We start from the raw sequence: 13,117 nt of genomic DNA, 5'->3' as shown, positions 1-13,117 counted from the left end.
AGCAACACCACACCACTCACTCACTCACTCACTCACTCACACTCACACCCTCACACCTCCATGCCAGAGCTGCGCCTGCATGCGTAGTCGGCGGTATGCGGTTGAACAACATGTACCACGTCCACGCCACAGCCTCCTGCCGGTGCAATCCACTCCCGGGGGGAACCGCCTTGCCGGTCCAGGGTACGGCCAGGGATCTGACAACGTCCCGACTTCGCCAAATCCAATGGCCACACCTTGCCTGGCCGTCGTCGTTTATTGCGCCATCTTCACCTTCGGCAAGCCAGATGCCTCTCCCCGGTCAAATCTGCCCAAGCCCATTCTTGAGCAGTCGTACGGCGCCCATCCTGCTTCCCCGAAATTCAGGACTCTTTCTTTTCCCACCCCCCAGTCCAGAGACGGACGTATCCTGCTCTGCTCGCTCCCGTCTAAAGGCATGCGCGGCTTTCTGCCCCGGTCATTGTCTCTTGTCGACGCGTGTGAAACCAGGTCGTAAAGGACGACTCTTCTCCGCCCATCACCCTCGCTCGTCTCGAAACATCTGCATCCTACCTTCCGGCTTACCGGCTGATCTACCCCAGAGCTGGCTGGCGTTGATGCCTGACTATGATCCTCGCCATTCATCCCTTTCTTTGCCCCCCTCCTTGGTCGTCGTCCTGGCTCGCGGTCAGGGCGGTGAATGGGAAATGAGCTCCCTGAGATGGTTGCTTTGCAGCATTCGCTAGCAGCGGCAAACTCCTGTCCGTCTGCATCTTTCCACGCATCCACACGTGGTCTGGGCCAACGGGTGACATCATGAAAAGCCCAAACCGTCATCATGATACGCACCGTGGCCAACGGGTCGAGCAATCAACAGCTCTGGACGACACCGTGGTACCACCAGTGCGCTCCATGATTCTTGAAGACTGCCCTGCGAGCCGTGGCTAACGCCATGGCGCGCCCAACTGGACCCTGAAAGGGTATCAAGTCCTTCCCCAGGCCAGAGTCCCTGCGGAAGATCAGACCGTTGCAGCAAGCAATGTGACGCCGTTGTTGTGTGAAGTGACCATTGACCAAGACGTGGGTCGAGGCAAGCCATCTTGTGTTCAGAAACGGCCTCTAAATTGGCCTTGCAGCTTTTGACCGCTGTACCAGACAACCTCTGGATCTCGCGACACAAACCTGGGAATTCCCGGCCCAAGACAAGCAACCTGGCAGATTGACCAAACGTTTGAGCAGCAACTCGACGGCTCGGTGCATATTGGAAACTCGTTTGGGTGGCTGATGGCGGCCCTCTCATCCAGACCTCTAATACGGCTAGCCGCAATTGCCAACGCATGGTCGTCTGCAGACCGCTTCTTTTGCTGCTTTCATTGGTTGTACCATGTTGGTTTCCAGAAGGATGGCCCCCATGCTCCGGCTTTGCAGTCCACGCCGCAGAGACCGATCGTGAAGACACGACGGAAAACGAGATCGCGTTGATCTGCGCTTACCGGATCCGATTAAGTTGAATTAGAAGCACGGTGTATTGCTATTGCAGGCGAAATGTCCGAGTCTCTTCTTCAAGAATCCGCAGCCCTGACAGGATCCACTGATGTGGATGCGCCGAGGGGTAGGGATTCTGTCGAGGAGCCGCCGTGCTCTCTTCCTGCAGACGAGGGGACATGCATCTTTATTTTTCATTTTTTATTTTTCCCCTCGAGATTTGCGCGCCCTCCCTCCAAATTGTTACACAGGCCTGGATGGGACCATTCAATGCCTTGGACAAGGTTGTGTGAGGCACTGTGGGTTCGTTGGCAGGTTTAAAAGGGCAGGTAATAAGGCACCGGTCCAGGCTCTTTTCTCCAGGTTCAAATTTTCCATCTTCCACTCACAATCCACTCCCAGCCTTCTTGCACCAAAATATCTCCACTTTTTGCCATTCAAACCAACCCACACAATCCCTCGAAAGCCAACGTTGCACCTCGCTCCCGTTTCGTCATGACTGCTCTCCGGGCAATCCTCAATGAGACTGCACCGGCGTCATCCAGCCCGGGCTCCTCGGGCTCAGGCGGCCGACGCACCAGCAATGCCTCAAGCTACTACTCGCCTGCAACAACATACTCTGGTCTTCCCTCTCCAGCCATGAGCCCCATGTCTCGTGGCCTCGAGAGAATGTCTCTCGACTACGTTGCGCCAGGAAGTCGCCCATCCGGAAACCCACCCAGCCCCGCCTCCTCTGGCTACGCTGCCCGCTACGAACAAGAATACGCCCACCACTACGACAGTCACTCTCAAAGGGCTTCGCGGAATTACCACTCACACTACGCCAATGCCTACCCTCCACAGGGGGCAGCACACTGGGCATCAGTCAACGGCGCGCGCCATAGACCCAGCACAGCTGAATCTGGCAGCAGCCACAGCCCTACGGATGACTCTGACTACGACCTGGACGGCTACTACGTGAGGTCTTCAAATGCCTCAGGCGCTCAAGGCGAGAGTGCGCGGCGCGATCCTCGCCACGCGTATGGAGAGGAAGAGCGAGTATTCATCATGGTGTGCGCCATCCTCAAAGGCATGTCTTGGAAGGAAATCGAGAAGCAATTCCGTATCCGGTTCCCGCCCGGAGGCAAGCGCCGCCACCCAGAGCCTGGGCTCTGGAACACGTACCCCGACAGAGCTCGCACATCCGGTGGGCTGACCTGCGCTTACTACCGCATTCGCGAGCAGTGGGGCATCGAAAAGGTTCGAGGCGTGCCGGACGATCTCAAGACCGATGTGAAGAGCGTGGTGAGGGAACGAGTGTTGATGATGAACCAATTCCCGGATCTCCAAGAAATGGCCAACCGCTGTTGCTGATTCTTCTGTCCTTCTTTGGAGTTGCTCGCTTCTTGGGTCCATTTTAATATCTTCTGGTCTGCCTGCGGCTTTCCCTGTGCATCGAAGAGTGTACTGGAGTTTTCTCTCTTTCCGTTGGACTGTTTCATTCGCTCATGTTCTTCATGTCAGCGTGCGATTTGGCCCCATTCTCAAGATTCCCCTGGCCTGTCTACTCGCTTGGTAATGTTGTTCTGGGGCTGGCGACCTGGAATAGAATGCCGACTCGGCACACGAAAAAAAAAGAGGAGTTCTAAGGGTCGTTGGTTTCGATTTCATTCCTCGTCTCTCTTCCATCCACCGCATTCCAAGTCTTTCTGTCCTTTTTCTTTCCTTGAGGCATTGGTTACATCTGGGCTTAGCTTGAATATTTATTATATTTGCATTTCCTCTGAATCTGCTGTGCTTCATGCCACGTTGTTTGCCACGTTTTCTTCTGCTCTTCACAAGATGCTCCTGCTGCGACACCACATTTTTTTGAATATTCAATCTAGTCGATGAGACCCTGAAGATCTTCAGAGAGATCCTGTCACCCCCGAGAGTTTCCTCACCCGATCCCTCACCATCCAGACAGGAACATTACGCGGCGGCTGACCACCTACCAGGTACTTGGTGAGACATGGCTCCCCGAGATGATCTGCCCGGCCTCCGTAAAGAAACGCCAGGGGCCTGCTTCCATGTCACTGACTAGTCACAGGGAAAAACCTCAGTGTTGAACCAAACACTGCAATCTGAGTGGTGGACACGGCCAGCGCAGTTCTCCACTTGGTGGGTGTGGCTGCAGAGCCTCCGGGTTGACCGATCAATGCTTCACGCTCGTCTACATCAGGAAAAAGGAGCGGCGCTATCGGCGATGAGCGACCTCCGAGAGCATCCCAGTAAATTCATGACGTGCATTATGGGCCTGAAGGACCGCTAGAGCACCCGCACGATACGTGAAGGTGGCATCACTGAATGCATCACCTTGATCTGGAGGCTGTATAAATAGGCGGGAAAGAGACTTTACAGGCCCATCCCCACAACTATGTTTTTTGGCTAATCTGAATGAGTCTTCTGGGGAACAGTCACGAAGCGCTCTAGAAGGCTTCATACATACCGGTTTCAGCTTGCCCTGGCCCCGTTCTCCACATACATCTTCAGAGGAACTCGAGCCTGGACCCAGCCACCCCGAGGGAACAATCAATCTACATACAATTCCGGTCTTTACTAGAGATTTCTCCAAGCTTCTAGCAACAAGGCTATCGAGGACTATACCATGCAGTCTCCGGACGCTGGAAGTCAGCCATGGCACTTTCCCAAGTAGCAGACTTCGATTGGTCTGGCCTACCACACGCCAGCAAAATCCTTTTGCTGCAGCACACCCGACGAGACGGCGCCAACACCTGTCTCATTGTGCGCCGCACTTTTGCAAAATGTCTGTTTTGAACTGACCGCATTTCAAAGACAATCCAGCGGCATCTCAGTAGCCAATCGCAGCCGCAAGACGACAGATACGAAGAGCGCGCACATGATGTCGGCTTGGATGCAACGGTTCGCCAAAGGGGCCCTGAAACGAGCATTCCTGAGAGAGCGCGGCCAGGACGATCAGCAGGCCGGCCAGCTCAGCCCAACGCATGATGCAACCCTCGCTCGCAAAATTGCGCCATGGCTCGATATCTTCGTCAGAGGAATCCCCCTTTTGGCTCTCGTGGCCCCCGGCGTCCAGACTGAGGGGGTCGAAAGGTTGCAGGTGGAAAGACCAAAAAGCTTGTTCAACGGAGCTTGCTCCGCAGGGTTTTCTGACATCACCGCGCATGGGGAACATGGCTGTTGCAGCCACAACGACCACGTTCCCTTCCCGTGTTCGCCAGTACTCGCACGACGCCTCGCGTACCCGTACATGCAATGAGCAAGATGGGCCTAGATCCAAATCCAACCATTGGACCGGAAAGGACGCGCGCCCAGTACAACTCTGCCGTTGTTTTACACCTGCAGGCAAGTGACAGGCGCTTCCAAACTCATGTTCCCTCCAAGGGATGCTGCCGTGCGTCTGGAGGCAGGGCCGGCCTAGAACGCTCCAATGGCTACGAATGTGGGATCGACAATGCCGTGGCACGGATGATCGCCGTCAGACGAGCGTTGAGCGCTCTCTCCATTGCCTGCGACCAGGAGACGTGCCAACACCGCTCGTCATTGGAAGACTGGTCGTCGTTTTTGTCGTGGTGAAAAATAAAAAAATCAATCAAGGGACGGCGGTCAAGCCTAGGGCATGCGGCAAACGAGTCAGTTTCACAGCACGCCATTTTTACATGCAGCGTTTATGGATTCCGGAGCTTGTTCCTTTTCCCTCGGATACAGCACAGAGCGATTTTCCAAGGCAGCTCCAGGACCGACGGTCTACGTCATTGATCGCGTAAACCGTCCTGACCGCGTTCCCTCCGCCCATCTGACCCGCCAAATCACGCTGGAACTGCCGCCGGATAAGTTTGCTGCCAATAGACGGTCCCTGGGAGCACCAAAAGGCTAGCGCCGCGCAATTGATCATATCTCGGCTTCGTTCTTGGTCACTTTTTCAGACTTTACAGACAGAGGTCCTGCTTTGACCGAAAGGGCCGATCGACGTCTGTCACACGGACTCCCTTCCTCCACAACCACCTTGCCGTCTCCTGGTTTGCTCGGGAAATGCAGCCGAACCAGTCCCAACCAACTGAATCGCATGCACGGCGGCAACGCCGCACGCACATAAGGCTACATTGTTGTCGCCGTCTGGTGTGTACATAACCAGGATGTCTACGCACAACCCATGTACCATGCGCATGCCCCGTTTTCGGTTCAGGGTCCGCCGCCTCACCATTATCGGTCAACCACTTGGCTGCGAGGACATGCTCTCGACCGACTTTTAATTTTCCCCCCCCTCGGTGTTGTTGTCGGGCTGGCTGGGCTAGCCGGCCGTAAAATTGGCGACGACCCGCCTGCGAGGCTCCTCTCGTCGGACGCGGACTCTGGCGCCGACCACTTAACATCCAACCTACATTGTCCAACTACCTACCTGCCTCATTTTACCGCTACATCACCTCATGCGGACATCTTTTTTTGTTAATTTGTCCTCTCTCATACATGCGTGTCAGCTGTCAGCGGTTCGTCCACGCGGCCCAGCTTCTCTCCTTGCCTTGGGATTCGTATACAAGAAACTTGCCAGTCCGGAGCGGGCCCCGTTTGCTGTTTGACATGCAGGTCGGACAGAGTCTCTGAGTACGAGATTTTGTGAGATTTAGCCCGCCCGCATGGATCTCTGTCTTGGAGACGAGAGGGGAGGAAGCACAGGGGAGAGAACAGGGGGTGGCCCAGAGGAGCGAGGCTTTGGACGTTGTGCCGCTGTGGCTCTGGACGGCTGATGTTGGGGCTTTCGAGGTCGAGTGACTGAACGGAAGCAAGCACCGGCAAGACGACTTTTATCAAGTCTTTTTCGTGGGGCCCGTTGCTTATTTTGCGGCGGAGAAGAAGAGAGGAAAGTGGGGGAAGCTCTGCGCCCATGCCTTGCAAGTGGAGATGGTCCAGCTCATCCTCTTTCGGCGGTGCTACTGCTCACTGAATCATGGCAACCCCCAAGTCCCGCCCCAAATCTTTTCCCCCACGCTCACTCCCACACTGCCACGCATACATGCCAGCTACATGCTACATGGGGGCGTGGCTTCTCCCAGTAACATCAGCTCAACTTGATGCTCTCCTCCGACGCCACCGAGTCTTCCTTGTCCTCTCCGACACGCCACACCATGCCTGCCGCGGACGCACACTCATGCTAGTCACCTTTTGCCCATTTCACAGCATGCCCGTTCTGCCGCGTACCCACAATGCCCATCCCACACCACATCACCCCCAGCCCAAGCTTCTGGATTCTTGGAGGAAAGTCGAGGCGGTGCGGCGGTCCATTCCTTCGCTTTGGGTGCATGGCATACCTGTCCGTTCGCTGTGCTCCTGCTGCCAGTCAAACCAATCCCACCATCGAGCCCAGCTCGCACAAGATCAGGAAGGACGAAATGAGCGGCGGCTATCTACCTTCTGATGCCTGTTCGTTTGGGCTGCTGGTGCTGGCCTTGCCTTGCCGGGGACTGACAATGCTGCGCTCTGCCCGACTCCCCAGTCACACATTTTCCGTACATGTTCTATTTCAAAATGGCTGGCTGCTGGCTAGGTAGCTAGCTTCCTGTACGGACACTGCGTCTGATCTATCTGTCCGTCGTCTGCCCCTCGCCTGGTGCGGCGACGGCGACGGGATCGGGCGACAACGGCGACGCCCGTCTGGTCCTGTCTTTCCAATCCCATCCAATCCAATCCAGTCAAGTCCCTACCTACATTGACTGATTGACCCAAATCATCCCTCCATCCATCCACTACGTACCCAGCACCGGCTGCAGCGCGCAGCTCGCAGCAGCCTTAGCCCTACCCTCCTATTCCTGCCAATCCCATGCCGGCCGACACGCCCCTTTCTCGCTCGCGCGGCCCCTCTACATATGCACTCCGTATGTACGTGTGGATGTATGCACACAAAACTTTCCATGCTAAGTGCTTCCCATCCATCCATCCATTCATCCATCCATCCATCCATCCATCCATCCATCCATCCGCCTGCCCGCATGCCGCCTGCAGCTGGACGTGCATAGACTTTCCAACACACAGGATCTCGCACACCCACTCTCCTGCTGCGCGCAGCAGCAGCGGCCGCCTGGCTGGCCCTGTTGTGCTGCGCGCCCCTCCGACTGTTTCTAGTTGTCCTGCTTGCTGTCTGTCGTCTCGTCTACCTTACATACAGCAAGCAAGCAACTGTGTAAGCGTGTAGACGTGTTGCTTTTGGAGTAGGTAGCGTAGGGTCTCCAGACAACAGCAGCAGTAGCAGCATTCGACGACCGTTCTCGACGCTGCTGATCCTGTGGATTCGTGGAAGATGGATGAACGGACGGATAAAGCGAACTCACTCACTCGCTCACTGACTCACTGTGCACAAACTTAATCTTACGTTTTGATGCTTCCGTCCTCGTCCGGGAAGCACTCCGCAAGCAAGCGTCCACTCAACCACAGCCTTCCAGCCAGTTCGAAGTCTGACCAGTCTCGTATATACCATTTCCACTCCACACATACACATTCATAGACACAGTCCGCTGCTATAACGAATGACCGCGCAAGCCCGCGATCTCTCTCCTTTCTTGCTCCGCTTTTCTCTTCCTTACTGTCCGTTGTCTTGATCTGAATCCTTGCGCTCATCACGCTGCGACTACGCCTAATCTGTGGATGCTAGGACGTGCCATCCATGTTAGATGTACATACACATGTTCTATGTCGGTACTTCTATGATCTAGTGTGTGTTTGTATGCTGCTCATTGCGGCCCTCGCGTCGAGCTCACGCTATGAGAATGCGGAGTTGGGGTTTGAGCTTAGGGGCAGGTTTGGGGTTGAGGGGAGATGGTGGTGGTGGTTGTGGTCGCGGGTTGTGGTGCTGGTACTGTCTGTGGTTTCCGGTCGACGTGCTGTTGGTGGGAATTGACTGTCACCTTCTCTCCGTGTTTCCCTGGCGCCGCGAAACTACATGTATCCATCTCCCATCACCATAGACAGTAGATAGAAACCATCGAAGGAATCAACTCACCAGACCGCAAATCCCTCTATCACTTTCCACACACACACACACACACACACACAAACAAGCCAACGGCACTTCCCTGCCTTCCCTCCTTCCCTCCCTCTCTCCCTCCTTTCCTCCATTCCCAACCACAGCACACGCACGCTCGTCCCTCTAATTGGCTAACCGGCCATTGGTCCGCACAACCAGTCAGAGCTGCCGTCTCTCCTCTATCTTACACATACATATCGCCTCCTCGGTCCGTACCCTTGCCGTTTCTCGTCCTCCCTTCATCCCTGCCATTGTCAGCCCCCGATGGTACCTGTCACATTTGCTTTGCGCCGTGGCAGTGGCTGCTGTCTGTCAGTCAGTCATTCTGCCTGGCCGGCTGACGGGCTGGCGGCGGACCGGAGTGGCGGGTCAGTTGGGTAGGGTCGTGTTAGGCAGGAATGTGGCACGGCTGGCGAGGCGTGAGTGGAGTGCGTCGTTTGATTGACTGATTGGAGCGAGGGTGGCGAATCAGTGGAGGACTGAGCTTATTGGTTGAATGGTTCGTTTGTTGGGCAGTCAGTTAGTCAGTCCGTCAGTCAGTTAGCCAGCTAGCCTCAGTCGTGTCTGGGTTGCGAAGAGGCGTGGGAGCAGACGTCGGTCGCGTATGCTCAGCGTTGTTCAGTTCCCGAAGGCAGGTACAGGCGCAAACGATATGATGAACAGACAAACAGGATGAATATGGTGGCGCGGAAATACCAGAGTGAGGGCTCGGGGTCTCGGTTGAGATTCTCGGATGTGAAAGCGGATGGGAGGAGAACAAGATAGAAAATGCCGAGGCTGCGGTGCAATTAGAAAGATGTGGAGAAGAGAGGCAGACAGATGTACAAGTGATTTAGGCGGCCAGTCAGCATCAGAAGCAGCAAAGTAGCCACAGTCTTAGCACTTATTGCTTGTTTTTTCCCCATTTTGTGCCTGAAACCAGCAAGTTACTGTTTAACGTTTTGACCAAGCAGCAGCGACGCATCATACTAAGTTGTAGGCCGGCCTAACTTTGCAAATACAGCAGCCAACTATGCACATAATTGAATTCTGCCCATCTTTTTGTCTGTCCTTCAGGTGGTAGAAGCGCAGATAGTTAGACTCGACCAGCGCAAAAGGTGGAAGTAAGTGCACAGTGAACAGAAAACAGGCAACAAGCAGACAAAGAACAACCACGCTTCTCCACACTGATTCTTTGTACAACAAATTTCTCTGTTCCTTCTGCCCATGCAAATTACTCTTCCGTCATGTCCGCAACTATCCCCTGCTTTTGCTGTTGACAAGTCTTCCCCTCTTTCCTTTTTCCCATCAGTTAGGTATTTTGAGTGGGTAAGTTTTCAAAATGCTGGCGAACCATATGCGCATGCCTTTGTAGTCCCAAGATGCGCGAGGAGGGAGCTTATACTGCACACAGCAACGTGAGGCGGGCAAACAGCGCCTAAAAAGAAAAGAGCAAGGGCAACATCAGTAGTCACAGCGCTCCAAACCACTGTTCGAATCAAAAGGCAAAAGCTTTATCATTTGTAGAGAGACACAGAGAGAAAAAAGAAAATAAAAGTAGAGTGAAAAAAAGAGAAAAACAAAAAGAAAAAGAGAAACAGAGGTACGCATCTCCCAACCCACCAGCCAGCCAAGACAGAAGAAACGGCGTTTGTGCATCCCTTCAGCACCCCCCCGCCCCGATCGATGCCCACGCAAACCTCAGATTCGCGCGCGCCCGTCTACCTATACAGATCCCCTCTCCCCATCGCCCACCGCCCGCTAGATCTCGCCGTCGTTTGCGGATCTACAGATCGTGTGCAGCTGGCGCGCAGCATGTCTGTACCGTGTGTACGCTGGCGGGCTGGCTGGTCGCGTGCCTGGTTTGCCGCGCGGCGCCGCGTGTGGAGCAAAGCAAAGCAAAGGACGTGAAATGAAATGGGACGGACGGACGGACGGATGGACGGCTGCTCGACTTTTCTTTCTTTCTCTGTCTGCTAGTGATGTTTCTTTCCTCCATCGATGGCTACTTGTATTTGCCCCATCCGCCGCCGCACGGACTGGCTTCTCTGATCCAACAGTTGAGAGCAGTGAGTCTACCATTCTACAGGTCTGCCCATTTTCTATTTCGTCGTCCCTCGTCGAGTCCTACCTCTTCAACCACCCAGGCACAGCAAACGGCCTCCGCATGCGCTCTTCCTCCTCATCGCTCCAGACCGCGTCGTCGCCGCTGCTGCCCCAGCCATCGCCAACGCCATCACTGTCGACGTCTGCGCCCTTCAAGCCCCTGGCATCCCACTCTTCATCCTCAATCGCCAGGCCCTTGGCCCCTCGTTGTCCAGAACTCTCTGATTCACCCCCACTCTCGTCGTCCTCCTCGTCTGGATACTCATTGCCGCGCCAGTCCTCGGCATTACTGTCCTCATCGTCAGTGTCGAACGCGTCTTCGTCGCCGTCATCCGCTCCGGCGCCATCGTCATCCGCGTACGCCTCCCACAGTGGCTCGTCGTCGGCGCGGATGATGAGCAGCCCGACGCTCGGCGGCAACGGCTGCGCCGGGATGCTGTTCATGGTTGCGGCCGTGGCGGCCGAAGAGGAGGCATTGTGCAGGACGACTGTCGCCGGGCCCGAGTCTAGGATGTACGTGTCGTACACATAGTCACCTTCGTCGTCATCGTCGTCGTCTGAGGAAGAAATGGAAGAGGTGTCGCTTGCGGCGGTGGACGAGGCCGTCGAGGGTTTGGCGTCGATGTCCATGGCGTTCGAGGGGGAAGCAGAGGCGCCCAGGTTGCGCGCGCGGTACCGCGGCGTCGGCTTGGGCTGGAACTTGAGCTTCTGGGGTGCCAACGATGGGCGCGAGGGCGTGCTGGGCTGCTGCTGAAAAGAGTTGGGCTGGAAGGTGCTGACAGCAGGCTGCTGCTGCTCGGCCGACTCTACTTCGTGGGCAAAGCGTTGCATCTCGGCCAGAAGGCCTGGATCAACGGCGTTGGCACTATTGCTGGGGGTAGACGTGTTGGCGTTTGCCTGCTGCTGTTGTTGCTCCTGGGGATGGGCTTCACTGGGCGTGGCAGCATGACCCCTGCGCGGCGTGCTCACAGCAGACGACTTGCCTGGCCGCTTCAGCGGAGACGGCTGCTGCTGCTCGGCAGCGTGAGCCGATGACTGCCCACTCTGCTCCCGTAACCTCCTCGCGACATACTCTGATACCGCAGAGCTGATTTCATCAGACGACCGCCGCTTCTTGGGCTTGGACTCTACGAGAGTGGCAACGTTCTTGCGCTTGTTCTTGACGACGCCGCCAGCCGGTCCCATCGTGGAGCTGCCGGCCGAGCTCGACCCATGCGAGCCCCTTGCCAGATGGAACCGGCGCGTAGCCTGGGGGGTTGCGAGAATCCTGCGGCCACCGCCGCTGCTGCCAGTGGGACCAGTGCCCGTACGCGAGCTCCCGCCGCCGCTGGCGCCGGCCGAACAGGGTGGCGGCCCACTACTGGACGACGAGAAAAACGACTGCTGACGACCAGCACATGAGGACAAGGCCGTGGTTTCAGAGATGGGCTCATGGACATCCTGGATGCGCCGGAAGACGATCTGGGCCGGGCTCTCCTGCTGCTGGCGTTGCTGCTGCTGCTGATCCTCGGTGTGACGGCGCCTTTTGGAGTCCTCTTGGGTGTGGACGTGCAGCGTGTCGACAGGCTCGTCCTGGCGCTTGCGTTTGATGCGCACTGTCTGCGGGAGCAGTGGAGGGTGGGACATGTTTAGGCCTGGGCTGCCGCACCCCCAGTTGAGTTGCAGCAGCAGCTCGGTTCTTCCGTAACTGCCGGCTCCTGCTGGCTGCTGCTCACTCGTTCGGACGCGCAATGCGTTGGGCAGGTGGTACGTGTCCCCGAGCGTGGGTACAGCAGCAAGCACACAGTTGCAAGGCTTTCTCAAATCGAGGCAACAGGGTGATCTGCAAAAAGGCCAGTCAGGAGACGAAGCGGAGCAAATCACGCAAAGACAGAGTGAGGCTGGCGCTGAGGGTCTGGAGATTGCGCAAAACAGATAAGGGAGGTCAAAGCGAAGGGAGGGGCATGATGCATGCGGTTCCATCAGCCAGTCTCTCGGGTAAGAGGGATAAAAAGAGTTGAACTGCCTGCATACAAGGGGGCTTTGCACCACTTGGCGGGAAAATGAATGGGGGGATGGTTCGGAAAGGAAAAAATGACAAGAGGAAAAACAGCAGACCAGGGGCCCCAACGTGGAGCAAATTGGAGAGGAAAGGTCTTGTTAGGGTCCATGATGCATCGTCTCCCAAAGGAGAAAGGCTGATCTAGGGCATATAGTGAAGTGAAGAGAGACGCAGGAAAAGCTATCTTGACGGTGACACCGAGGCAGCCAGCAGCGGCCGCAAAAGGAAAAATTGGACCAACCTCGTGAAGCGACAGAGTCGACAGCTCGCGTGGAGCAAATTACAGGGTGACTGAGTCAGCTATCTTGGGATGGTGGAGGCCGACTTTGAGGAGCACGCTGGCTGGTGGCGAGGAGAGAAAGCGACGACGTCGGAGACACGGAACAAAGACGGAGAGGCGCGGCGGAGAAGGCTTGGCTCGGCGGAACCTAAGCCAGAAAAGGGCTCAGGGTCCATGGATCGAACAACAACAACAACACCACCACCACCACCACCACCACGACGACGCCGAG

The 13,117-nt window shown here is 56.1% G+C and overlaps 4 protein-coding genes across 4 annotated transcripts; 3 read left to right on the top strand and 1 right to left on the bottom strand.

The window, feature by feature from the left end:
• Nucleotides 1-13: 13 nt before the first annotated feature.
• Nucleotides 14-759, top strand: IWZ02DRAFT_305473 (uncharacterized protein). The gene has a single exon (XM_066763987.1). The coding sequence runs from the start codon at nucleotides 96-98 to the stop codon at nucleotides 723-725; it is 630 nt and encodes a 209-aa protein (XP_066622051.1). The 5' UTR covers nucleotides 14-95; the 3' UTR covers nucleotides 726-759.
• Nucleotides 760-1,563: 804 nt separating this feature from the next.
• Nucleotides 1,564-2,919, top strand: IWZ02DRAFT_306013 (uncharacterized protein). The gene is made up of 2 exons (XM_066763991.1): nucleotides 1,564-1,793; nucleotides 1,867-2,919. Exon 2 carries the CDS (start codon nucleotides 1,960-1,962, stop codon nucleotides 2,815-2,817), a length of 858 nt encoding a protein of 285 aa, XP_066622050.1. The 5' UTR covers nucleotides 1,564-1,793; nucleotides 1,867-1,959; the 3' UTR covers nucleotides 2,818-2,919.
• Nucleotides 2,920-4,119: 1,200 nt separating this feature from the next.
• Nucleotides 4,120-5,040, top strand: IWZ02DRAFT_434329 (uncharacterized protein; the record flags this gene model as incomplete). The annotated part of the gene is made up of 3 exons (XM_066766352.1): nucleotides 4,120-4,151; nucleotides 4,192-4,564; nucleotides 4,651-5,040. 3 exons carry the CDS (start codon nucleotides 4,120-4,122, stop codon nucleotides 5,038-5,040), a joined length of 795 nt encoding a protein of 264 aa, XP_066622049.1.
• A 5,545-nt stretch (nucleotides 5,041-10,585) lies between these two features.
• IWZ02DRAFT_491754 (uncharacterized protein) lies at nucleotides 10,586-12,190 on the bottom strand (the record flags this gene model as incomplete). Its single annotated transcript, XM_066769771.1, has 1 exon — nucleotides 10,586-12,190. The coding sequence occupies one exon, from the start codon at nucleotides 12,188-12,190 to the stop codon at nucleotides 10,586-10,588; it is 1,605 nt and encodes a 534-aa protein (XP_066622048.1).
• Nucleotides 12,191-13,117: the final 927 nt, after the last annotated feature.

The sequence above is a fragment of the Phyllosticta citriasiana genome (genome assembly GCF_038021145.1).
Source record: "Phyllosticta citriasiana strain CBS 120426 chromosome Unknown IWZ02scaffold_8, whole genome shotgun sequence".
Lineage (NCBI taxonomy): Eukaryota > Fungi > Ascomycota > Dothideomycetes > Botryosphaeriales > Phyllostictaceae > Phyllosticta > Phyllosticta citriasiana.
This window is presented reverse-complemented; position numbering and strand designations above follow the sequence as displayed.

Excerpts from the sequence above, each read along its gene's own strand:
- IWZ02DRAFT_305473 (XM_066763987.1), top strand. The coding sequence starts at position 96 with ATGCGGTTGAACAACATGTACCACGTCCACGCCACAGCCTCCTGCCGG.
- IWZ02DRAFT_306013 (XM_066763991.1), top strand. The coding sequence starts at position 1,960 with ATGACTGCTCTCCGGGCAATCCTCAATGAGACTGCACCGGCGTCATCC.